Source organism: Sorex fumeus, unplaced genomic scaffold, assembly GCF_029834395.1.
Source record: "Sorex fumeus unplaced genomic scaffold, SorFum_2.1 ptg000036l, whole genome shotgun sequence".
Lineage (NCBI taxonomy): Eukaryota > Metazoa > Chordata > Mammalia > Eulipotyphla > Soricidae > Sorex > Sorex fumeus.
In genome coordinates this window covers 9,697,184-9,724,868 of record NW_026606093.1, presented here as the reverse complement: position 1 = coordinate 9,724,868, position 27,685 = coordinate 9,697,184, and the positions used below count along the sequence as shown (strand labels likewise).

The 27,685-nt window shown below is 37.0% G+C and overlaps 1 protein-coding gene across 1 annotated transcript in view; it reads left to right on the top strand.

Annotated features, from left to right (window-relative positions):
• The window catches only part of ADAMTS20 (ADAM metallopeptidase with thrombospondin type 1 motif 20), a 238,054-nt gene that overhangs the window by 73,029 nt on the left and 137,340 nt on the right, over nt 1–27,685 (top strand). The window contains exons 5-14 of the mRNA XM_056117833.1: nt 4,101–4,184; nt 5,740–5,864; nt 6,994–7,034; nt 9,436–9,541; nt 11,617–11,763; nt 13,962–14,103; nt 18,334–18,438; nt 25,772–25,917; nt 27,114–27,295; nt 27,402–27,538. Coding sequence (XP_055973808.1) covers nt 4,101–4,184; nt 5,740–5,864; nt 6,994–7,034; nt 9,436–9,541; nt 11,617–11,763; nt 13,962–14,103; nt 18,334–18,438; nt 25,772–25,917; nt 27,114–27,295; nt 27,402–27,538 — 1,215 coding nt within the window. The remainder of the gene's footprint in view (nt 1–4,100; nt 4,185–5,739; nt 5,865–6,993; nt 7,035–9,435; nt 9,542–11,616; nt 11,764–13,961; nt 14,104–18,333; nt 18,439–25,771; nt 25,918–27,113; nt 27,296–27,401; nt 27,539–27,685) is intronic.

Here is a 27,685-nt window from a genome sequence, read left to right as displayed (position 1 = left end):
TAAGTCAACTTCCAATAGATCTGAAGAAAGATATTGAAGCATTGTAATAGTATGTGATTTTGTTTTTGTATTTGGGGCCATACCAGGTGATGCTTAAGGTTTATTTTAGGTTCTGTGCTCAGGGCTGGAGCGATAGCACAGCGGGTAGGACGTTCGCCTTACAAGTGGCCAACATGGCCGACCCGAGTTCGATTCCTCCGCCCCTCTCGGAGAGCCCGGCAAGCTACTGAGAGTATTCGATATGCCAGACACAGTAACAACAAAGTCTCCAATGGAGACGTTACTGGGCCCGCTCGAGCAAATCGACAATCAACAGGAGGGCCTTTACCTTTTTACCTTTACCTGTGCTCAGGGGTCACTCCTGGTGATGCCTGGAAGACCATATGCCAGGGATCCAGGTATAGAGCCATATCAACCAAGTGCCCTACTCACAGTACTATTTCTGTTGCCTAGAAGTAAGCAACTTTTACGCTCCACTCTATGCTGGATATACTAGCTAGGCAAAAACTCAGTAGGGACACATTGACCTTAAAGAATGAAATGGAAGAGATGATTCCCACAGATGTTTATATGGCACAGAACATAGCTCCATAAGATGGACAGAGACATGAATACCATAATGCAAAAACAATAGGAATTTTATTCCAGTATACTGGAGTCGACTATTCACCCACAGAGTGATCTCTCTTGATAGCGACCTCAACTTCAGGCAGCAAGCAGTTTATACAGGATTTGATTACATACATGCCTTCTTGTTTCAGAAAGAATCTGTTACCAAAGGTGTTTTGCAAGTGTCTAGGGTAACAGTGGTTAGGCAACAATTAAACAATAATTTCCAGTATCGGTACCAATTTTATGATTATATAGACTTCTCATTTTTTTAGGGTCCACAAAAAGCAGCTTCTGGGGTACTGTGAGAATTGATTCATTGAGCCCACTTGCTGAGCCCAGGAACTTTGCCAGGTGGGTTCAGGTTGGCTAGTTTTATTGTTGGATTGCTGGGAAACGGACTCTCTTTCAGTTCCGGGAACTGAGCCTAAGACTTACCTGATTTTTCTCATTTCTGATGCCTGTCATGGCGTCAGTTTTTCCCTTTCACTTATAGTGCCCTCATTTCTATCTTCATCTTCTTATGTTTTATTGTCAGTTTTTTTCCATTGTTTGTTCGAGCTCCTTAAGCATCCTCAGCATTTCTCCTCTAAAGTTCTTGTCAGAGAATTTATATTACTTGCTTTTATTGGCTACCATATTCTCTCACTAAATCTGGTGGGGTTCCTCATTGGTTTCCCATTATGATTTTTGCACTCTGGAATTTTTTCCTGTGTTTTTCTTGTGTGTTTTTGTGTGGCTCAATGACTAGGGTTAGGATGTCTTTGTATGCGCATAGTAAAATAGGAAGAAGTGAGAAATGGCCAACTGTATGTGATTTGCAGGCAGTGGGGATCCTGACCTGGGGGGCAAGATGGCGATCCTGAATAAGAATCAGAGCCCCCAATTCTACTGCTGTGCTGCCTCAGTTTACTAGTATCAGGGTGGAGTGAGACCAAGCAGCGGGGTGGAAGGATCTAGCTTCCTTCTTCCTCATTTTCTAGTTTGTGTGCAGGGTGGGGAGGGGGGAATTTCTTACCTGGGGAGCAAAATGATCATCCTTTGTAACAACCAGCACTCGAAATGCTACTGCTGTGGTGCCTCAGTTTCCTGGGACTATAACTCAGAAATATACATTCTCTATACCATGAAAACAAGCAGTTAAACAATAGGTAAATTAAATATATTTAATAAATATAATTCATAGTTACTTAACATGTAGTTATAGCAGCATATTATATATGACTTTATAGAACATCAAGATACCTTAGAAATCTGGTCTGGCATTTTTGAAGGATTTGGATTCTTCTGTGATTTGCCTCATGGTGGGGAGAAATGACTGTGCCAAACAGTTCAGTCAAAGCTGTGATAATTTCTCTCTTACATATTTAACATGTGTGTGTATGCATATACCAACGTTTATTAAGTATCTATGATGATACTGTCTACATTTTAAATTCAATATTTCCTAAACTATGGAGGTTTTGTTTTTTAAAACAACTGTCTTCTACAACCTACCCTAACAGCACATGAAAAATATTAACTCAATACACTGGACATTGTGATTAAAAGTAATTAGTACCTCAATTAGAATGAAGAAATTGAGAAAAAAATTATATAAACCCACTTCCAAAGATGATCAATTATTTAATGAGTCTCTGATGTTAACTATGAAAGCATTCCTTTTCTTAGAAAAATAAGACTAATAATCAGTTCTTAATTTTGTGTCTTAATAGTTCTTATTGCCATCTCAGAAAGCCTTACTTCACGTAAAAGTGAACTGCATATGGGAATAAGTAGTACCTGTGTGTGGTGATTTAATAATCTTAAGTTTTAACTTACCATTCTTCAATCTGAAAATTTATGTTCACAAATAAACCCTGCTGACTACTCTTTTAGTGAAAAAAATCTAACGGACCAGTAAGATAGCTAACTAAAAGGATTATCATAGGCCCATAGATATCTAAAAGTCTTTATTTGGTTAACACAAAGTTTGTTACATAGCTATAAAAGTTCTACCTCACAGCATAGCTTTAGAAAAGTCTGGAATAAATGTGTGTGTGGATGGTGGTGGTGGAAGCATCCGTTACACATTGCAGGAGCTCCTTCTGAGATCAGGTACAAGACAAAGATGTCCACTCTCTCCACTTTCATTCAATACAGTATTAGAAGTTTTGGCTACAGCAATCAGGCAAGAAAATTATATCTCAAGGGGATCCAAATTGGAACAGAGAATTTAAAATGTCATTATTTGCAGTTGACATAGGTAAAGGTAAAGGTAAAGGCCCTCCCGTTGATCGTCGATTTGCTCGAGCGGGCCCAGTAACGTCTCCATTGGAGACTTTGTTGTTACTGTGTCTGGCATATCGAATACTCTCGGTAGCTTGCCGGGCTCTATATACATATATATACATATATATTATATATATACAGGGTGCAGGGTGGGGAGGGGGGAATTTCAATAGAAACAATAAACACAGCAAAGTGGCCAGATCAAGGTTAATACAAAACAACTGCTTGTGTTCCTATGTACAAAGAGTGAATCAGAGGAGAAAGAGATCAAGGAGTCAAGAACTCCTGCAGCTGCCAAGCAGCCAGTGTGTCTTATAACTCCCTCTTCCCCTCCCCGCACCCTCTCACACACACACACACCTTATTTCATTTTGGTTGTGATACTGATGACTAGAGGTTATACATACCTGGCTGTGGTATTTGCACATCTTTAGCTCTGGACATCTTTAGCTCTGGACTTGTCAGGGCTCATTGTGATGTTCACACAACATGCTTGCCAATAATTATACTTTTGGTCATGGAAGCTCACACATCAAATTACATTGTGATACTTGCTAAGGGTTATTCTCCTTTTGGTGGTGCCTTGAATACACACCTTGCTGTTCTGAGACTGGAACCACTTGCAGCCTCAGGGATTGCAGTCAATATTACTGTTAGACTCAAACATCAGGGCAGCCAGGATCATGTTTGTTGCAGGTGGTACACTAGGAATTTAAACGTGTCACCCTTTTCTTGCAATGCAAGTGATCTCTGATCTACAGCACCATATCTTTGGACCAGTCACTTTTCGTTTTTTGTTTGGTTTTGCTTTTTGGTCACACTCAGCACTGCTCAGGGGTTACTGCTGGCTCTGCAGTCAGGAATTACTCCTGGCAGTGCTCAGGGGACCCTATGGGATGCTAGGGATCGGACCCAGGTCAGCCGCCCACGTGCAAGACAAACACCCTACCCGCTAGTTCTCAAACTCAACTTCATAATGGAATTTTTAAAAACAGTGGGGAACTTTAAAAGATATTGATGCTTGGTCTACAATGCTAGAGCTCCTGATTAAATTTGTAAGGTCTGTACTCTGAGCATCAGAATCCAATAAAAATGTCCTAGAAGTGCAGCTAAAAAGTGTTCTTAAATGTGCAATTCAACTGATTTAGCACTGATTTCAGTGTTATTTTGAGAAAAAACTATTCATTTTAGATATCTGTTCTATATATTTTTCCTTGCAGGTTGCAGCAATCTATAAGGACTCAAGTATTGGAAATCTTATAAACATCGTAATTGTGAAATTAGTTGTAATTCATAATGAACAGGTGAGAAATGTGTGTAAATTTGTTGATATTATTTATAGAGAACTTTTAAAGTGCAAATATATATTGATCATGAAACTCTTCAGAAATGAAATTTTTGAAATATACACTAAACTAGATTTGAAAGGAAGTGAGAACTCTTTTATTCTGTTGTGGTGGAAATAAAATGTAATGACAACTGAGGCAGTGACAATAATTAAAATATCAAGGTTAAAAGCATTGTTACCTTTTATGGCTTATTTTCAATGGATATAAAATATATTTACTCTTATTTTGCTCTAGCGGGCCCAGTAACGTCTCCATTGGAGATTTTGTTGTTACTGTGTTTGGCATATCGAATACATCATGGGTGGCTTGCCAGGCTCTGCCGTGCGGGCGAGATACTCTCGGTAGCTTGCCGTGCTCTCCGAGAGGGGTGGAGGAATCGAACTCGGGTCGGCCATGTTGGCTGCGTGCAAGGCAAACACCCTACCGCTGTGCTATCGCTCCAGCCCTTAATTAACTCTTATTTAATTAATTTTTTGTGAAGCAGGATAGTTTCAGTTTTTATTAAATATACAGTTACTGATAGTTGCATTTTAGTATAAAATAGTGCAACACTGATATCTCCACCAGTGTCAACTTCACTCCATCAGTGTTTCCAGATTCCCTCCCCATACCAACTCCAATTCCATCCCTGACTGCCAACTTGATAGGCACACTTCAGAGTTTCAGTGATTACCACCTAGATCTTGTGTTTTCAGTTTTATTGAATTTGTGTTTTGGGTATATGGCTGTACCCCTCACTCTTATCACTGGTATAACTTAAGTCTATTAGCCCATTACTTCCCCTTCTCCTCTTCCCTTGATTTCCTTCCTTCTCCGTCTGTCTCCTCTCTAAATCCTGGGGTCAAGGATCATCTAAGCATCCCCCAAATGATAGTTCTAATTGATGAAACTTATTTAGAAAGACATAAGGAAAGAGAAAGAGATGATGTATTCAAATAAAACATAGGGTTGTCCAGAGTGGAAAAACAAGTAAAGATACATAGAGACAACTAATGACAAATGACAAATAGTGAGATGCATATTTAAGGGAGAATAGGTCTTCAAGAACTAGCTTAAATAGGCTAAGTTTTAGAAATGAGTTACATATTGAATTGTTAGAATAAGATGTCAAATTAGATTTAGATTTGATCACAGTTTTTTAAGAATACTAAATATGTTTGGTATCAAAAAGATGATACAATTTCACTTGCCTGTGAAAATACTGTTAGATAGGCCAAGAAAATAGTTCAAGGACCAAGCGCATGTAGGATCTCAAATTCAATCCTGCACCACGTCATCTCTTGAGCACTTGCAGAAGAGGCACCAACACTACACCGGGGGTATCCCCTTTAGCACTGTAGATGTGGCCCAAAATAAACAAACAAAAAACTATTTGAAAAATTGTATGGATGTTAACAGACTTGGAAAAGAGACCAGATTTTTGTTTTAATGTAATATTGATTTATTTTGTGTGTGTGTGTGTGTGTGTGTGTGTGTGTGTGTGTGTATGTATGTATGTGTGTGTGTGTAGGAAGGACCAGTCATCAGTTTTAATGCGGCTACCACACTGCGCAACTTTTGTTCATGGCAACAAACGCAGAATATTTTTGATGATGCTCACCCTTCCCACCATGATACTGCTGTTCTTATCACTAGGTACAGTTTTACAAATAACGTTTTGGTCTTTATCTTTTCTTTCCTTAATGACCACCAGTGCTTCTAATTACCTAATCCTTTACCAAAATATGTGGCAATGTTTTATTTAAACTTGTATTGTTAAATATACTTTGAATGAGACCTTAAAAACTGATCAGATTGCTAGCTGACTCCTTATGAAATCAGCAACAGTAGGCTGCTAAATAATAGTTTTGGTCTAATAAGAATGGTTGACTTCTATTCGTGACAGAATAAGAGAACTTGGAAAAATATTTGGAATTAACTAATGAACTGAGAAAAGGTTTTGTTTTTTCCCCACTTGATCTTTCAGGCACTTGGAAAGAGTTTTTAGATTTAGTTGATTATTCATTTTCCTACATTTAAAATTAAAACTTAAAATAAATTCTTTGGTCTGATGAATTACTGGGCTTCTACTACGATTTTCCTCATCTATTATAGAAGGAAAAATTTCTGCTTTTATAAAGATTAGTGGTGCCATTTACAAACACTGCTGTACATTATGAATTCATAACTTTGTTTTAATAACATTGATTCTACCAGAATATTTAGAACTTATATTTGTTATTTATTTGTTTGGTTGACTGACCAAAGGAAATACATCTTTCACTAAGTGGTCAAACTCATAATTCCAGAGTTCTAAATTCCTGAAATGAAAACTTAGTTTATTTGAAATAACTGGTATATTATTTACGTTCTTTTCTTCTTTTCAAAATTGAGGACACAAAGTTGACTTTATACACTGTAGTCTACCATCTGTCCATAATTCTAAATTGCAGTTAGAGGTTAAGCAACAAAGATGGTAGGTAACAGGTTAAAAGGGTATTATACATAAAAGCAGAGGTGAAAATATAGATAGCTTTCCATTAAATTGATCAGACCTTTAACAGTACACAGTAACTTTTACATAACACCTATTTCTTGATATACTCAAATGGTATTGATATACTCCATATATACATCTATATTATTTATATACTCTACATTTAAAATTACTGAGACTATAAAAACTGACTTTTAGAAGTTCATTTGGGTGATTATCATCGAATGCTTTATTTTAATTTTGAATAGTAATATTTTCTGAAAATACTGAAAAATATTTTGTCTTCAGGGAAGACATTTGTGGATCTAAAGAGAAATGTGACACATTAGGTAAGTTATGGTATAAAAATTGCTTATGTAATTGTTTATTAAATTAGTTTTGTTGTATGCTTTTATCATTTTATATTTCTTTTGATTATGTATGACACTAGTATTTGACGCAGATTCTATAAATTTTAATTTCAAAGATTATGTAATATGAGGCTACACTTTTTAGAGAATAATAACTAATATTATTAGCTTTATTCTAAGTATATAGAACAAACTTTATACAAATTTAAAGCAAAACATTAATACAAATAGCCATGATTAGCCATGAATGATTGTCAGATTTAGAACTTTATTGATATAGGTAGATGGCCTATGTTAAGTTCTTACTTTGCTCTCTTGTTATTTTCTAATAGGTAGACAATTCTATGAATTGTCACTCATGGATGATTCTGTTAATATCTTATTTTTTTCTCATCTTGTTTTTAGTCTCACTTTCTGTCATTAGCTATGTAGACCAGATACAAATAATCTACAGTTACACTTTTAATGTTAAAATTGCATATTTTTAGCTTATATTTTTTGTGATTTTTCTGCCTTATCACTAATTGTGCTTTAAATTAACTTTGACTAAAGCTATCTCCTATATTATATCTTGTATCATTGAAGTTTTGTTTGATACTCTCTAACCTACATGCTATTATTTTCTTTGATTTTAGTTTAATTTTTGAAAAGTTTGAATGTTAGAGCATAATGTGTGATATACAATATTTGTTTAAATTTGTGTTTATATATACAACATATATAAATATATGTATATATAAACATTTTTTTGAATCACGGTGAGATACAGTGACAACTTTCTTGTTTGAGTTTTAGTCATACAATTTAGTCAAACACCCATCACTCCACCAGTGCACATATTCCACCACCAATATCCCCAGAATCCCCCACATATCCCACCCCTCCCACTGCCTCTGTGGCATATGGACATTATGGTTTACAGTACAGATACTGAGAGGCTATCACGTTTGGTCCTTTATCTACTTTCAGCACACTTCTCCCATCCTGAATAATCCTTCCAACCATCACTGACTTAGTGATCCCTTCTCAATTCTTGCTGCCTTCTCCCACAGCTCATGAGGCAGGCTTCTAGCAATGGAACAACATCCCTGGCCCTGTCTCTACTGTCCCTGGGTGTCAGTCTCATTTCATGTTATTTTATTGACAAATGAGTGCAGTCCTTCTATATTTGCCCCTCTCTTTCTGACCCATTTCACTTAGAATGATCCTCTCCATGTCCATCCACTTACAAGCAAAGTTCACGACCTCATCTATCCTAACCGCTATGTAATATTCCATTGTGTAGATGTACCAAAATTTCTTTTAACCAGTTGTCTGTTCTTGGACACTCGGGTTGTTTCCAGATTCTGGCTATTATGAACAGTGTTTCAGTGAACATACAAGTGCAGATGTCATTTCTACTGTGCCTTTTTGCACCCTCAGTTACTAATAGGTAACTATTAGTAACCCTCAGGATATATTCCCAGAAGTGGTATTGCAGGGTCATATGGAATCTCAATTTCTGGTATTTGAAGGAATGCCCATATTGTTTACCCAAAAGGCTGGACCAGTCAGCATTCCCACCACCAATGAAAGAGAGTCCCATTTTCCCCACATCCATGCCAGCCCTGGTTGTCCTTGTTCTTTTTGACATACGCCAGTCTCTGGTGTGAGATACCTTATTGTTGTTTTGATTTGCATCTCCTGTATGATTAGTGATGTAGACCATTTTTCATGTGCCTTTTCGCCATTTGTATTTCTTTTTTTGAGGAAGCTTCTGTTCATTTCTTCTCCCCATTTTTTATGGGGTTGAAGGATTTTTTTTTGTTGTTGTACAATTCTACTAATATCTTGTATGTGCTGGTTAATAATCCCTTAACTATTAGTAACATTGATGTAACCTAAAACTTTAGTATTATTGATTTGTTCTTTTACTGTAGCACTGTCCTCCTGTTGTTCATTGATTTGCTCGAGCGGGCCAGTAATGTTTCCATTGTAAGACATTTTACTGTGTTTGGCATATCTAATGCATCACAAGGAGCTTTCCAGGCTTTCCTGTGTGGGCGAGATACTCTTGGTAGCTTGCTGGCCTCTCCAAGATGGGGCGGAGGAATCGAACCTGGGCTCACTGGGTTGGCCACTTGCAAGGCAAATGCCCTACCCGCTGTGTTCATTTTATGTTTTTTAACAATATTTTCTTTAAAAATCCATCAAAAATCTTGCTAAAATATTTCAACTACAAATCATATTTTCTTTACCTTATAAAATATTTATGCAGCATTAATAGCTAACCTCTCCAATTTTTCTTATATTCATGGTAAGTATCTTAAAATTTAGCTATTCGTATATAATATTGGTATCATTTCCAATTTTGATGAAATACAAATGTTAAAATTTTCAGGTTTAGCAGAATTAGGTACCCTGTGTGATCCTTTACGCAGCTGTTCTGTCAGTGAAGAAAATGGACTCAGTGCTGCCTTTACAATAGCTCATGAACTGGGGCATGTGTAAGTACCGGAAGTCACCTGAGGAATGTGCCTTTTATTTATCACTGTAGAGTGCCTGAAATTCTGTTTTAAATTGAATAGTTAGTATTTGTGCTTATTTAGAAAGTGTTATTTTCATCTTTACCCCTGAAATGCTAACTTTGGATCCTCCTTGAACTATGTTGTATCAGACGGGCTTCATAGATCAGTAAACCAAGAAAATATCTAGAATATAGGAATTACTTTGTTTCGTTTACTGTTTGGATTATTTGACAAGTGCTTCTGGCCTCTATCCCTTGTTAGCATATACATGATCAGATACTGTTCTTTATCACATTGGTGGAAGGAATACAGTGACTCTTGGTTCTGAGAAATTCTGCCCCCACCCCCATTTTTGTAATGCTATTTCTTAATTGTATAATGTAGAATCCCAGCAAAATATGTACCATAGGTGAATTTTCTACTTACAAAAGTTTTCAGATTTTTATTGTTTGCATTTTGTTTCTTTGTAAAAATCTTGGATTCAATTTCTGCATTATTAAAAAGTTGCAGTTCTAATAATAGATGTATGATTTCCTGTAATTTTTTACTTTATAAAAAATCATAAGTTTTTATAAAATTCATCTTCTGAAAAATAACTCTAAAGATATTTAAGGAAATTAATATTCCTGTGTTCTTGGTTTTCTGTTGATAATGAATGAAAGATAGTGTTATCTTAGTTTGAGAGCATTTTCTTTTTCTGGTCATGTTTTGACATCATTATTCAGTTGAGATAATTTAAGTGGAGATCATTTTCACTGAAATACTACCTCTATAGTTCACTTTTGACATGGTTATACCTCATCCTATACTCAAAATTTTAATTTCTTTTTTATAATGAGGGATAGGATAAGGATCAAATCAGAGGCCTGTAGATATATTGCAGTAACATTTGGAAAATATTATTTGTCACTTTCAAGACTGTGCTTATAGAAAATCATCACAAAAAAAATCACAAATCATCCTGTTATTCGTCGATTGCCTCGAGCAGGCCCCAGTAACGTCTCCTTCATCCTAGCCCTGAGATTATATTCAAGGCTATTTTAGGAGAATGAGACACATCATTGTTACTGGTATTTGGCATATTGGGTACGCCAAGGGGCGTATGCCAGACTCTGCCCTGTGGGCAGGCTACATTCAGTAACCTGCCAGTTTGTCCAAAGTAGAAAATCATATTAGGAATTTATTTTCTTCCTTGAAAATCATTATCTTTAGAATATAGCTAAGTAGTTTAATTATAAAAGGCTGACTTTAACACAGATCTCACAGAAAAGAACCCGAATCAGATTATTTAAATAATGCTTTAAAACACAAGTTTATATGTTCAAAAGTGCATAGAATTTGTTTCCTATCAATGTGTTATTTAATGTCTTTATAGTAAATAATTGTTTGCCCATTTAGAATATTTTATTTCAAGCTATCATAACTTATTGAAATAGATCAGAAAAATTCTTGAACATCTTCACATAAAATAGGTGGATACTTTAGAATTATATTTTGAATTAAATAAATTTTATTGATACTGTATTAACAGTCACTGGTCTGTAATTTATTGGCAATATTGCCTTTACCTGCCTCTCAGCACATATCTCTTAAGATAGACCATTTTTTGCTTTTGTTTTGGGGACTACTACCATATGTGCTTGGGGCTTACTCCTGCCTCTGTGCTCCAGGATCACTCATGAAATTCTCTGGGGACTATATGTGGTACTGGGGTTGAAATCATGTTGGCTGAATGCAATCAAGTTCTTTAATCCCTGTGTTATCTCTCCAGCTCCAGGGTAATAATTTTGAAATATGTAGGTAATCTTATATGAATATTATGTCTGTGCTGTGATGAAATGATCTAGAATCCAAATTTTTAATTTTTTAGTCTCTTACTAAACCAGTAGACTTTGCTACTGATCAATGTTATTATAGTCCAGAGAACATGTACAAATATTAAGGTAACCCTAGAATGCATCATGGAGACATTGATAGTATAAATTTGGATAGTATCATATTTATATCTGTTGCTAATATACACATTTTTCTATTATGTTTATTTTTATTTTTAGATTCAATGTGCCACATGATGATAGTTTTAAATGTAAAGAATATGGAATTAAGAATCAGTACCATGTAATGGCTCCAACTTTAAATTACCACACAAGTCCCTGGACCTGGTCAAAATGTAGTCAGAAATATATCACTGAATTCCTTGAGTAAGTCTGAATCTATGTTACCTTAGTTAAATCATTTTAAGTGATTATATTATATATTTTGAATTTCTAAGTTTTTAAAAAAATAATACAATTTTCATTTAGTTTTTATTATCTAGATTTAAGCTTGGTTTTACTGTGCAAATGAATATTCCTTCTTTTAAAAGAAGGTTGTGTTGCATGTTATCTTCTAAATTTTTCTTGGAAGACAGCTCAGACCTATTTTATTGTTAAAACCTTTCTTGAGCGCCAAAGTGGGTAGGGCCCTTGCACTTAAATGCAGCTCCCTGGGTTAGATCTTCATACCCTATATTTTTCCCTGGGCCTGTCAGGAGTGAAACCTGAGCACCCCAAGCTGTGGCTCCAAAAAACCAAAAGGAAAAAAATAGGATAGTGTTGCTTTTTAAGAGTTTTGTATGATGACATTTTGTGGTGGTGTGTTTGAGGGGGGAGGGGAGATAATGAGAGTTACAGCTTTTTTGCATGTATTTTCATTGCAAAACTACGAAGACAGTATTTCAACACACCACTTGAGTGGTTCAACTTTGAGGTTCCTTGGAAGGAAGTAAAGTCAAGTAAAACTATGAGTGTTTCAAATAATGCTTTAAGATCACAGGGTTAGAGACTCTAGCTTAGCTATTCTTGTGAAGGCTCTCGGTAGAGCTTTCTCATCTCAGAAGAGAAATGGCAGATCCGGATTTTCTTGCCACATTTCTGTCTCATATCGGATTTCTCTATTCTTCAACTTATTTTTATCCAAAGAATATTTCCTACTTATTGAAACTTGTCCAAAAGACAAGCCCAAGCTTATTTTCAGATGATTATTTTTGTTTTAGTACAGTGTTGTTTTATTTCTTTTGCATATTCTAACTACCAACTCACATCAGTAGATTCTATTACATCTCTTGTTATGAGAATTATGAGAATAAAGGAGGCCATGCCTTAAATGTATGTTCATAATATCTGTCACTGTCCTCCCATTGTTCATCGATTTGCTCGAGCGGGCCCAGTAATGTCTCCATTGGAGACTTTGTTGTTACTGTGTTTGGCATATCAAATACATCACGGGTAGCTTGCCAGGCTCTGCCGTGTGGGCGAGATACTCTTAGTAGCTTGCCAGGCTCTCCGAGAGGGGCCGAGGAATCGAACTCGGGTCGGCCATATTGGCTGCTTGTAAGGCAAACGCCCTACCGCTGTGCTATCGCTCCAATATCTACCATAATCTACCATAATTATAATTACTAGTTATTTTAAATATACTTATGGTAACCTATTTAAAGGCATAGGGTTTATCATTTGCTGATCAGGACTGTGTATAGCTTTGTGCAGTGGCTAGCTGAGATATTGTTTTAACATGCTAAGTTTGTATTAGATAATATTTTATCTTCAGAATTTTAAAAGTTGCATTAATTTCTGGACAAATTCAATATGTCTTTCCATCCAATACAATTTTTAAAAAATTCTCTTAATTATCATAATGTGAAATATTGTTGCAGAACTAACCAAATTGGGATGACTTTTTCACAAAGATTTCTGGAGACTGGATATTGCAACAAGCTAGGAGTTACGAATTTCCCTGAAGCTAACCACTTTTTAAATTCTTTTAAGTATAAAATGTCACTATTCTAATAGCAATCCAAAAGATTTTACACTTTCAATTTACGGAAGACAAAACTTTGACTAAATAACTTATTTACAACCATATATCTTGGTTATATGCCTTGAGAAACCTCTTTAAAATAGAGAGAAAACTTTTGGAAATTTCATTATTTTTGTGTTGTAACATAATCAGTAATACATATTTTGTAAATTATATTCTGATTAAATTTATTTTTATTATTTATCACTTGATCACCTGACTTCCTGTTAATCATCGATTTGCTCAAGCGGGCGCCAGTAACGTCTCCATTCGTCCCAGTCGCGTGCTAGTGTAGCCCAATGGCGTCTGTTCTTACTATTATTTATCATACATTGTAAATTACAACTTTCAAGGACGTTGTGAATCTCAAATGAGAATAAATACATATAAATCCTTTGTAAACTGTGAGGTTTTTCTTACTAGAATGTTCTTTATTCTTTAAAATATGAAAAAATAGTGGTATTATCTTTGACAGTGTAGAACTACAGAAAACATGACAGAAAATTTTATATTTCAGTGTATCTGTACAGACTAATGATGTTTATTTTCTGTCATGGTACAGTACTGGTCATGGAGAATGCCTCCTTGACAAACCAAATGGAAGAGTATATGATCTGTCTTCTCAACTTCCTGGATTGATATATGATGTGAATAAGCAATGTGAACTTATGTTTGGTCCTGGATCACAAGTGTGTCCTTATTTGGTAAGAAAAATTGTTTTTTGTTAAAAAGTTGCTTTTTGAAAGTTATAGTTAGAATATATTTCAAAATGCACATTTATTCTCTTAAAAAGAGAGTGTACTTGACATATCAAGTTTTCTAAGTCTTAGAAAAATGTAATATTTTACAGAAGTTTCAGAAAAGAGCGATTAACATTTATTGAGTCCCACTTCCTGAGTTGCCAGAGTTTCCCATATTTTAAAATAAATCATACTTGCTATATGCCAGCACTATTATAGATGTGAAAATTACTTCCATTTTGTTTACTGTTTTGAGCACTTGACTCCTGTCTTGAGCTCAGGTATCACTCCAGGGGGTCCTCAGGGGATCGTATGCAGTCCAGACATGACCTTCGATTTGCTGTGTGAAAGGCAAATGTGTACTCACTATACTATCTTTCCAGATGCACACAATATATTTTTTATAGAAATCTTTAATTACCTAAATGTCTGTGAAATATTATCCAATAGTCACAGAAAATTAAAACTTTAATATAATTATCAAAATAATTCAAATATTTTTATTAAAATTAAATTATTTAAGGAGTTACTGTCACTGTCCTCCGGTTGTTCATTGATTTGCTCGGGCGGGCCCAGTAAGGTCTCCTTTGTGACACTTGTTACTGTGTTTGGCATATCGAATATGTCATGGGGAGCTTGCCAGGCTTTGCCGTGGGGGCGAGATACTCTCAGTAGCTTGCTGGGCTCTCAGAAAGGGGCAGAGGAATCAAATCCATGTCGGCTGGGTCAGCTGTGTGCAAGGCAAATGCCCTACCCTCTGTGCTATCACTCCTCTAGACCAACAGGTGTAGAGTCAAATCCCATGCTCTAGTGGCTGGAGAGGGGGGTCATGATGAGTATCGTGGGCTCACACTAAGAACTGGGAGTGTGTTAACCATGTGAGTTAGGAAGGACAGTGTAGGATAACTTTGGTTTGCCATTCCTCCCTGGCTGGTGGAAGCTTGTGTTTGTTGATTGCCCCCCAACCTGTCAATTACCTTTGTCTCCTGATCAGACTCTGACCTGTAAATATTGTCTTTCTCTTCTCCTTAATGTCTTTTGCATGGTTATTATTTCAGAGCAGTTGCTTTTTGTATGAACACAGGATTACAGTTAAAAAGACAAGCTTGTGGCTTGGGTGTTGATTGACTCCCTTTAATATACCTCCTGGACATCTGCTCTCTCGACTTCAGCCTCAGCTGCCCTTACTTCCTGGATCCCCAAAAGCAGGGTCCTGACGTGGAACTGGATGGACCCAGGGCAAGCGGTGAGCTATGAGCTTCCCTGGCATCAAAATGGGCCTTGCCAAAGTGCCCTAATGCTTGGTCATGGACAAACTCTGTCAACTCTAGATTTGGACCCTGCTGGGGTTAGGAATGATTGATCTGTCCTGAGCACTGTAGTCTGAGTCTGTGGTAAGATGTTCCCAGGAGAGTCTATAAGCCTAAAAGTGTCTAAAACTGTGTCCATATAGAATGGTAAATATTAGGAAGAAGAATTAAGGATGCTAATTAAGTTGCAGGTCTAAGGAGAGGAGAAACACACCAAGGCCTGTTTTGCTCTTGTGGGCTGCAGGCGGTTGGGAACTCTGGAAAAACATTCTTGATCACGCTTCCCGTCGGGAGGCATGGTTGGGAAGGCATGTGAAAGGATATAAAAGAGGGGCTGGGGGGAGAAAGTATTGGAGATTGTTGGATTGGGGTATTGATGGTTGGAGAAATGGATGGATTGACTGATGAATGGATTGACTGAAGAAGAAGGAGAGACAGCAGAGAGATAGAGGAGATGGATACAGGGTGAAAAAAGAATTGCCTGGTTAGAGAGAGAGAGACATGGGGGGGTGGAGAGAGAGGGGGGGATGAGAGAATGAATAAACAGCAGCTAATCAGCAGCCAGCTTGGCCTTCATTCTTCCTTCGTCCATCCAAGGCAGCAGCCATCGGGTTGGGAAAGCTTCTCGAGTGCAACGAACACGGGCGGCGAGAGAGAGCAGCTTGGAGAGCCCGCGGACATCCTTTCACGTGTAATCCCATGTGCATGAGGGGTTTACACAGTCCTGTGGTTGGGGAATTTCGCAGCTCCCCGCTAGCATGAGGATGTTTTTACATGACAGTGGCTTCTGGGGGCTGCTGCAGAGAAAGGGAATCTCGGAGCTCATCTGATGAAGGGTGGGAAATAGACAAGTTGATGGGAGTTTCATGCTCAGTGGACACAGGAACCTGATGGCTGGTGGTGCTCTGTGGATGGATCTAGGGTAGTTTCGGGCCTTAATTTTTTGTTATAAAATATGAATGTATTTCCTGTATGATTTAGAAGCTTAGTAAACTTAGAAGCTGAATTTATTTTTCAAAGAGATGGGAATTACCTACTATATAGCTGCAGTGAGCCTTTGTGAATTTTTGCTTTGACTGAAAGTCTCAGATTCCTTTGCTTAAAAGTTGAAAGTAGGGGCTGGAGTGATAGCACAGCTGATAGGGCCTTTGTCTTGCATGCGGCCAACCTGGGTTAGATTCCCAGCATCCCATATGGTCCCCCGAGCACTGCCAGGAGTAATTTCTGAGTGCATGAGCTAGGAGTAACCCCTGTTCATTGCTGGGTGTGACCCCCCAAAAAAGCAAAAAAAAAAGTTGAAAGTGTACATTTTATTCACAAAATAGAAAAAAGGAATACATTATACAGTGTTTCTATGCACATTATAAATACACTCACTATTAACAACACAAAGTCCTTTAGAAAAATTTGCTACAAAGAGGGAAGATTTCTCGAATACTTTCTACTCTGATTTCTCTGATTGTAGGATGTTTGATAAAAATAAAAAAGTTATAAAAACTAAGTATGGCACTGTGTCTAAGAAATAATGAAATGTATATAGACACACCGAGCAAGCAGGGTTCCGCAAAGGATTCAGCACCATCGACCATATCCACACGATAACCAAGCTCATTGAGGTTTCTCGGGAGTTCAAGATGCCGCTCTGCTTAACGTTCATTGATTTAAAGAAGGCCTTTGATTCTGTTGAGACGGAAGCGGTCATTGAAGCCCTAGCCAATCAGGGCATTCAAGCCCAATACATCAGGATCCTCCGTGAGCTCTATTGCAGATTCACTACCAGGATCTCACCATTCTACAAAGAAGTGATCGTTGATGTCAAGAGAGGGGTGTGGCAGGGTGATACCATTTCACCGAAACTCTTCAGTGCCACCCTCGAGAACATCATGTGACGACTGGAATGGGAAGGAATGGGAGTGAAGGTAGATGGTTGGCAATTACACCACCTCCGCTTTGCTGATGACATTGTTTTAATAACGCCAAACATCAGCCAAGCGGCACAAATGCTGGCCGACTTTGACCGTGAGTGTGGAAAGGTAGGACTACAGCTGAATCTTACGAAGACAATGTTTATGAGAAACAGCCTTGTTCCTGACGCCCCATTCGCTCTCAATGGAACGACCATCTCCGAATGCAACAGCTATGTCTACCTAGGTCGAGAGGTCAACATGACAAATGACCTGGCACCCGAGCTGCGCAGGAGGAAGAGAGCGGCTTGGAACGCCTTCAAGAACGTCGAAGAAATAGCTAAGAGGACGAAGAACCTCCGGCTCCGGGCACATCTCTTTGATTCCACTGTTCTTCCTGCATTAACATATGCCTCAGAGACCTGGGCCCTACGTAAACAGGATGAGAACGCTATTCAGGTCTCCCAAAGAAGAATAGAAAGAGCTATGGTTGGAATATCACGTTTCACTCAAATGAGAGAACGAATCCGGAGTTCTGACATCCGTCGACGATCAAGGATCAGGGACGCTGTCTCATTTGCCAAGGTGTCGAAAATCAGATGGGCTGGTCACGTAATGAGATTTAAAGACGACCGTTGGACTAGAGCTGTTACTGATTGGATTCCACGGGATGTCAAAAGACCGCGTGGCCGCCCACCTACCAGATGGTCAGACTTCTTCGTCAAGATCATGAACGATCGGTTTGAGGCCCTTCATGTTCCCGGAGCGAAGAGATGCCATTGGGCTACACTAGCACGCGACAGGGACAGATGGAGACGTTACTGGCGCCCGCTCGAGCAAATCGACGACTAACGGGAAGTTAAGTGATTAAGTGATTAAGTGATATAGACACACATATAAAGCATTACTTTGTATTGAGTTGATATGGTGGTTTTGGGAGGCATTATTTTTATTTCATGCTGCCTTTTGTTACTCTGCAGAAACAATGCAGGCGTCTCTGGTGTACGAGTGCAGAAGGTGTTCATAAGGGATGTCGCACTCAACACATGCCACTGGCAGATGGAACAAACTGTGGTCCTGGGATGGTAGGTTTTCTGGAAGGGTGAGTTTTGTATCAAGCGATTACCCAATGATCCTTGTACCCTACCTTTTAGCACTCTGTGAAGTTGCTGTCAACTTTTGTTTTTGTTCAGTTAAGTGAATGTCCTTGTCTTCTTTATTTGAGTAGTTTATTGTCAAGTAAATTAAATATTAATTTTACTCTCATGGAAACAGCAGAGTAATACTGAGAGAACGTATACTTTTTATACTGATAGTTACATGATAAATATTTATTTTGTAGTTATTTAAAAATGAATATAGACAATAATTTGGCATTTCAACAAATTCACCTAAATCAAGGATGTAAGTATAATGAAAAATCTTAAGTAATTTCTTCAAAACTTTCTTGTTATTTATTTGTTCTAAATGTATTATAGCTATACAATAAACTGTCTACTATAACGTGTCTTTATAATTCTAATATCAGTCATGACTCCATCTGAATCTGCTAACAGCGTGCAAGGCTACTGTGGTTATGAAACATGTTATATATGAGGTTGAAATTACTTGCATTTGATACGCCAGAATGAATCAAGTCTATTTGGTCTAGGTGACTAATATTGTCTATATTGGATAAACATGTTGAAATGTACAAATATATAATAATCTGTTTTATTTTCCTGTTGATGGGCATTTGCAAGTTTCAACTTTTGGCTGATATGAAAAAAAGCTGTTCTGAACATCCACATATAAGTTTTGTGGACATACGTTTTCATTTCTCTTGAATAAATACAGTAGAATGTTGGATCATAGGAGAGCTTAATCTTCCTTTTTTTGTTATACTAAAAATTAGTTTTTTCCTTTTTTATAATTTTATTTATCGAATCACCATGAGAGCAGTTAGAAAGCTTTCGAGTTTAAGTCTCAGTCATACAATGGAACACCCGTCTCTTCACCAGTGCCCATTTTCCACCACCAAAAACCCCAGTACACCCCCCGTCTCTCACCCTCCCCCTACCTGTGGGGCAGATGATTTCCACATTACTCTCTCTCTTTACTTTGGTTACATTCAATATTTCAACACCAGACAGACCCCAACTTTACCCCAACACTCAGATCTGCTGAAAAGGCAACCATAGACAATTTATTTTCTATTGCTGGTTATGAATAGCACATGTCATGTGGCTGCGGTTAGTGGCCATGCGATTTTGGAATTCCGAAATTTTAACAGTAAAATCTGGAGGAATTTCTGCCAAAACCTGCTGGGTTCCGAGATTTGTTCCTGAGTCTCTTGGATCATGGCTGTTAAGCAGCTTGATCAGGAGCCAGAGAAGCCCTTTGTGGGTGGCGACTCGGGGTCTTGTTGGGGGTGGGGAGGAAAGGGCTGGCTCCACCCCCTCCTGTTAGGCTGCACGTGTCTCATCACTGAGGGCCCTAAACTGACTGTCTGATGGCCTCTGGAGGATGGCAGCCACCGAGCCACCAACAGGGAGCAGGTGAAGGGACAGCACCCTTTCCCCCCTGTGGTGGCCCAACAACAGTGGGGTCCGAACGCATTTCTGCCAAAACCTGCTGGGTTCAGAGATTTGTTTCTGAGTCTCTGGGATCACAGCCATTAAGCAGCTTGATCAGGAGCCAGACAGGCCACTTGTAGGTGGCAATTCGGGGTCTTGTTGGGGCAGGGAGGAAAGGGCCCGCTCCACCCCCAAACCGTGAAGGCCCGCGTGTCTCGTCACTGGAGGCCCAAACCTGACTGTCCAGTGGCCTCTGGAGGATGGTGGCCACTGAGCCGCCAGGGGGAATAGACTAAGGCACAAAACCTATTCCCACCTGGGGTTGCCTGGCACCAGTCACTTACTACAGGTACTGGACACATTTCTGCCAAAAGCCGCTGGGTTTTGATGTTTGTTTCTGAGTCTCAGGGATCATGGCCATTAAGCAGCTTGATCAGGAGCCAGAGAGGCCGTTTGTAGGCAGCGACATAGGGGTCTCGTTGGGGTGGGGAGGAAAGGGCCAGCTCCACCCACATCCCTTGGGGCCATATAGGTCTCGTCACTGCAGGCCGAAACGTGACTGTCCAATGGCCTCTGGAAGATGGTGGCCACCAAGCCACCAAGGGGGAGGAGGTGGAGGGACAACACCCTTTCCCCACTGGGGTGGTCCATTGCTGGGACGGACGCATCTCTGCCAAAAGTTGCTGGGTTCCGAGATTAGTCTCTGAGTCTCTGGGATCATGGCTGTTAAGCAGTTTGTTCAGGAACCAGAGAGGCCATGCGTCCAATTATGTAGCTGAGAGGGAAGTGGTTTGTGGGTGTGTTTCCCACATACCAAACTTTTGGCCGTTTAGTTTCTTGGTAAATTTTGCCTCAAGTTTTTGGGGTCTGGCCAAAGGCATAGCAGCAATTTGGTGGTATCTGGAAGTCTGAAAGCGCCATTAGGCTTCTGATGCACTCACCTCACAGGTACAGATTAAACTGTTGGTTGCACCATACCCTCTGAGAGCTTAATTTTCTAGGAAAATAATAATTTTCTGAAATAGGTAGACTATTCCTCCTTGCATTATATGAGAAGTTATTGCTCTGAATTGATGATTTTTTAAAATTTTTAACAAAAATTTGGGACTGGAGTGATAGCACCTCAGGTAGGGTATTTGCCTTGCATGTGGTCGACCTGGGTTCGATTCCTCCATCCCTCTTGAAGAGTCCAACAAGCTACTGAGAGTCTCTTCCCCGCACAGCAGAGCCTGGCAAGCTCCCCGTGGCATATTCGATATGCCAAAAACAGTAACAACAAGTCTCACAATGGAGTCACTACTGGTGCCCGCTCGAGCAAATCGATGAACAGTGGGAGGACAGTGCTAACAAAAATTTGAACAAAAAATATAGTCATTCTTTGTGAGGTTAAGTGGAATATCACTGCAGTTTCAACATATTGTTTTCTGATTGTCTATTTTCATGTGTTACTTAATCATTTGGGCATGAGTTTGTTGAAATGGACATGAGTTTGTTGAAATTCAAAATATATGTGATGTGATACTGAAACCCAGTTTAAAACCCTAATTGATTAAAAGTAAGGTAGCATTTGAAGTATTAATATAGGTCATGGATTATATTTTTCTCTTTTTTATTAGTTGAATATTTTAAGACTTTAGGTGTTAGCCATGTTTAGTATTAAATGGACTTTTTATTCAAGACAAATTTTATTTGTTTTTTGTTTGTTTTTGGCCGACACTCTGGTGCCCAGGGCTTACTCCTGGCTTTGTGTTCAGGGATCACTTCTGGCAGGACTGGGGGTACCATTTTGGGTTCTGGGTATTGAAGCTGAGTTGACTGTGCAAGGCCATCTCCCTGCCTACTGTACTACTTTTCCAGCCCCTCAATAGAAATTTTAAATAAAAACACTGTATGTTTATTTCACCACTTCATCTTTGACAATCTGACTTGTGAGACTACCTCTTTAATGCTTCTCATAGTAAATTCATTTGCATGAAGCCATGGTGTACTCATTTAACAATGAGTTATTTTTTTCTGCATACTGCTTGGTACAACTTTCATTATTTTTATGCTCTTTTTATTTTCATATATATAGAGGAAGTGAGAGAGAGAGTACTTATGAGGGAGAATGCAAGAATGCTTGAGTATGAGCAAGGATTATTTAATAGTTTCTGGAAGATGTTCATACATTTATAGGAACTTAATACTTTTTAGTTTGATACTCATTTTTTTGTTCACTTCTATGTGTTTTTCTGATAATGAATGATTTGTTCCAAAGGAGAGCACATAGCAAGTTATTACTAATGAATACATTTGGTTATAAGATTCACTGATTTAATTATTTATTTTTGAGGCTTTTTCTGAAGGGGAAGGAACACATGTGCTCAGAAGACCCTCCTGGAGAGGCTCAGGGGTCATCTGTGATGCTCTGTACCAAACCCTGTTCAGCCTCATGAAAGGCAAGTGCCTTATGCACTGTACTATCTTTGGCCACTTCATTCGTTTAAAAATTTTTAAATAGAATATTACTCAGCTTTAAAAGAATGGACATGTTGAAGACATGTCCATAAAACATGGAGTAGTAGACTACAACAGGGAAAATGAACCCGTTAAAAATTACAACCAGAAATCAACTGTATATCATATACAACGCTCATCAGCTTTTTATTGAGGCTCTTTGATCGATTTAAGCATCAGCAATTTTAAAGGTGGTTGATCCAAAGCCTGTGATAGTGATGGGATAGAGAAAAGGAGGTAAAAGCTTCATCCAGCTACTTACTAGGCAAACAAATAACTCTTGAGCCAAACCATAATGCCCAAAAGTAGAGAGAGAATATGGGGAATGTTGTCTGCCATGGAGACAGGGGGAGGGTGGGAAAGGGTGGGATATACTGAGGACATTGGTGGTAGGGAATGTGCACTGGTAGAGGGATAGGTGTTTGATCACTGTGTGATGGTAACCCAAACATGAAAGCTTGTAACTATCTCACAGAGATTCAATAAAATAAGATTTTTTTAAAAGCACTGATGGCTGCAGAGGCTTAGCACTGGTGGAGTAGAACAGTGTTTGTGCATAGAAAGCTTCTATAACAAAAGGTTCAGTCACTCAGAAAAAAAGAATAAGTGAAAGGAAAGATAAAATTCATGTAATGATTCAAGTAGAAGAAAAGAAACAAGACTTATGAAAAATATGAAGAAACTCTTTGAGAAATAATAGATGCCAGTATATGAAGGGTACAGAAGGTGAAGAGAGATAGAAGGAAACAGAACGTCTTTCTAAAGATGTAAGAAATGAGAATTTTTCAGATGCTTAGGAAATTGTTAGAATATCAAAGTTCTTAAATGCAAAAATACATAAAAGATACGTCATTGTTAAATTATCAAAATCAAAAGAATAGAAAGAATATTAAGGTCTGCTAGAGAAAAAAATATATAACAGAGGTTCCTCATTCAGATTGTCATATTTCTCAACAGAAATGCCACAGAGAGAGAATGGGATGATGTATTTGCAGTTCCAAAATATAAAAGTTTTTAGACAAAATATTTCACAGATTAGCACTAAAACATAAAAAAAATAAAAGGTAGAGTTTACCCTCACCAGACTTGTTCTGCAAGAGTGATGATAATCCATAGATATATGATTCACCCTCACCAGACTTGTAATGTAAGAAATGTCAAAGGGAGTTTGGTAGGAAAAGAAAAAAACAAAACCTTGAGTATGGTGATTAGTATTAAAAATTAAAACCAAAAACACAAAATGAGAACAAAATATCAAAGGGTAAAGAACAAATATATTTAAAGTAAAAATTAATCATTGATATCAGCACAAAATTACTCAGATAAAGATAGATTGTCAAACCGTATGGTAACACAAAACAAAAATATGGAACGAGACGCTTTAAAGAGAATTGAAGAAAATGAAACACTAAGAAAAATTATACAATACAAAATATAAAAAATAATGGGAAAGGAAACTAAAACTACAACCAACAGAAAATAAAAATAGAATGGTAATAATTAAGACCCCTAAAATTACCTTTAGAGTGAATGATCTGAACCCACCAATCAAAAGAAACAATATGTCATGATATGATTTTAAAATAAAACAGGATTCAGCTATATTAGGTGTGTACAAAACTTTTACCAGAAACTATTACCAAAAAAGGTATTGAGAGACAGAAGTAAAAATGTTCCAAATCCATAACTCATAAAAAAATGGCGGGAACTGTTAGGCTGTATATAGTGATATATATTTACTTAGTAGAATGCTACTCAACTATTTTTTTAAAAAGTGGACTCCTGCCCTTTTAAAAAACATGGATGGAGTTTGTGGTGATTATGCTAAGCAAAGTTAATGGGAAGTTAAAGACAATTATAGGATAGTTTCACACATTTTTGGAATAGAAATAACCAAAGAAATCAAGCTAAGAAAACATAACAAAATAGTACATATATTGGAAGACCTGCTATTTTCAAGGGAGAGGAGAGAGGCAGTGGAAGGAATGGCTTAGAGCAGGTGATTTTGACAGTGTGATGGAAATAGAACCTTGGTGATGAATACAATAAAACTTCTGCAAATTTAGAAATGTGAAACTATACCGCCTGAAGTCAGTATTATTAAGCAATAATAAGATTTAAATAGAATTTAAAAATAGAATTTAAAAGAATTTTAAAGGGAATAGAATTTAAAAAGGAAACTTTTATCCATGCTAGTAAAGTAAAAGTAAAGACCCTCCCGTTGATCGTCGATTTGCTCGAGCGGGCCCAGTAACGTCTCCATTGGAGACTTTGTTGTTACTGTATCTGGCATATCGAATACTCTTGGTAGCTTGCCAGGCTCTCTGAGAGGATAAAACATGCATAAACTTTTAAATTAATCAGTTACTCAAAAAAATACATGTAGCATGATTTTGTAAGGTATTGAGAGTATACAATTTAATAGAAACAAAAGATGGAATGATGGTTGCTGAGTGTTGTGAAGAGTGGGAAATTGGAATTGTCGTTGGTATTTAAAGTTTGAATTTACAAAGACAGAAATGGTTTTATAGATGGTTGATTGTAGAACAATGTGAATGTACTTAATACTAGTGAACACTTAAAATGGTTAATAATAAATTTTGTGTGTACACTTTACCACAAAAATGAAGTTAACTTTTAAGTAAAAATTTTTATAAAACAAAACCACTTTGTCAAAATCTTATGCAAATTGATAAAATTCTTACTTTTAATTTTGTACTCATTTCTTTGTTGACAGTGAGGAACATGATCACATGTTAAAAATGTATTGCATTGGAATTATATAGTGAATAATGAGATAAAAAGTATACTGAATTTAAGGTCATGGATTTTTTTATGTAATCTATACTAAGGGCAAGAAGGCTGAATACTGGACATAGATGTGATGGGGTGAATAATAGGTATGAAAAGAGAATGTGGAAGATTATTTTTCTTCTATTTTCTGATGTAAATTAGATGTAAATGATCTCTGAATTAGATAGAGTAGAAAGTTAGTAAAAGTGGGAGAATAGTATATGATCTGTGTTAAAAATGGAAACATGAATATGTGCTATATGAATGTAATTCTTGTTTTAAAAATGCTTTTCACTACATTTATTTAGGTCTTCCTTTTGTTAATAAGAGTTTAGTTATCAAAAGAAAGGAAATTTTTTTCTTTCTTATTCAATAGATATTAATTATTTTTAGTATTAAGTAGATACTCAGGAAATACAGATAAGTAGTATCAAATATAGTTACGCTTATGAATTTACAACACTGCTTTAAATCACATAATTTTGTATGATTGCATTATTCATTGCTATTATGATTACTATAATATTCTAATTAAATACACATAATTTATTCCTTTTCTTTATTCTCTTTTTAGCATTGCCACCATGGGATATGTGTAAACAAGGAAATGGAAACACGTCCTGTAGATGGTGAATGGGGACCGTGGGGACCTTACAGTTCTTGTTCAAGGACATGTGGAGGTGGAATCAAAAGCACAACCAGGCTCTGTAATCACCCCGAGTATGTCTTTTTTATGTCACTGTAAATTAAGATTATCTCAAGGCACCAGAAAATAGACATCAATTTCATTCACTTCTAAACTGGAGGTCAGTCTGTAAGTTTCTGAGATTCAGAAAACTTCTGGAATACTTTAAGCCATTATTACTTTTTGTTTTATTAGATTCAGACTTTAAAGAAACTAAACATCAATTCTAAAGATATTTAGAATCTGAATGAAGACGGAGTCATTGTCTTCATTGTTTTCTGATAGAGTATAAATTTGAGAAAAAAAAGTATATATAATGACACTCTTGTAATGGCATTTTATATTTGCTATTTTTCTATTGAAAGATTATGGCTTTCCAACAGTGGTTTAGCTCTCCAGACCAAATATGTTATTTCATTTTCAGATTTTCTACGTTATGTAATTTCACATGTAATTTTCCTATGCTTTACATGTTTTATATCTAGCAGTGTCACTGGCTCAAATAAATACTGGAGCACACCTATCCTCTTTCAAGCTAAAATAAATTTAAAATTTCATGATTTTATTCATTGTTATGGAATATGGTATTTTCACTTATTCTGTTAACAAGAATTTTTAATGCAGAAATGTGACATGCTTTTAATAAAATGTCTAAGTTAATTTGAAATTTCCAGGTTAAATTTTGTTAACATTTTTGCCATATTTTTTAACATGATAATAAAAAGTGTTATTATTTACCATACCATAGAGGTGAGGGAGTATTTGTTTATACTGGAAACTCTTCATTTGGATGACTAAGTAGGATACACATGATAACAATGAGCATATACATTTCTTTTTAAGTGCAACATAGTCTTATCTTCCTTTGTATTTTTGTTGGATTACTTTGTTTTACTTTTCCCAGTAACTTTTTTTGAATTTTAAAACACCTTTTTTGAATTTTAAAACAAATTTCTACGATTAGTTCCTTGTTAATATAGTCATGAATAAGATAGCATTTCTGACCTCCAACCCACAGTTTCTACTCTAAGTGGATACTTTTACTGTTTATTCGTCATAGAATGGTTTTAAACCCATTACATCTGTTACATCTGTTAAAACAAGCAAACAAAAAATGATGGTGGGATTTTAGAGGTTTTTCAGACCTTTGGTAAGTGATGAAATGGTTATAGAAGTAAATGGTAGAAAAATTTTGAACTGATATTCTTTAAAATATAATGAATTTGACCAGGCCAAGAAATGGCGGAAAGTACTGTGTGGGCCGCAGGATGAAATTTCGATCATGTAACACTGATTCATGTCCAAAAGGCAAGCAAGACTTCCGTGAGAAGCAGTGTTCTGATTTTGATGGTAAACATTTCAACATCAATGGCCTTTCCCCTAATGTGAGGTGGCTTCCAAAATACAGTGGGAGTAAGTAATCAATTTCTTTCTGTTAAATTTTTTTGAGACATGGGAACACACAGCTATTTATTGTATACAAAAAATTAACCTTTCAAATTTATTTATTTTTTAACAGTTTCTGTAAAAGATCGCTGTAAACTCTATTGTCGGGTTGCTGGAACCACTCATTTCTACCAGTTGAAGGATAAGGTTGCTGATGGTACTCCCTGTGGAACAGAAACCAATGACATCTGTGTTCAAGGCCTGTGTCGAGTAAGTAAATTTATGTTATGTAAAGTGACTTTCAGACTAATATTTTTCCTCTTTTTCTCTAATAAAACATCCTTTCTCTCTTGCCAAGTATCCTTTCTTCTACTTCAGAATATATTTTTGTGAATTCTAGAAGAGCAGTCTTTCATG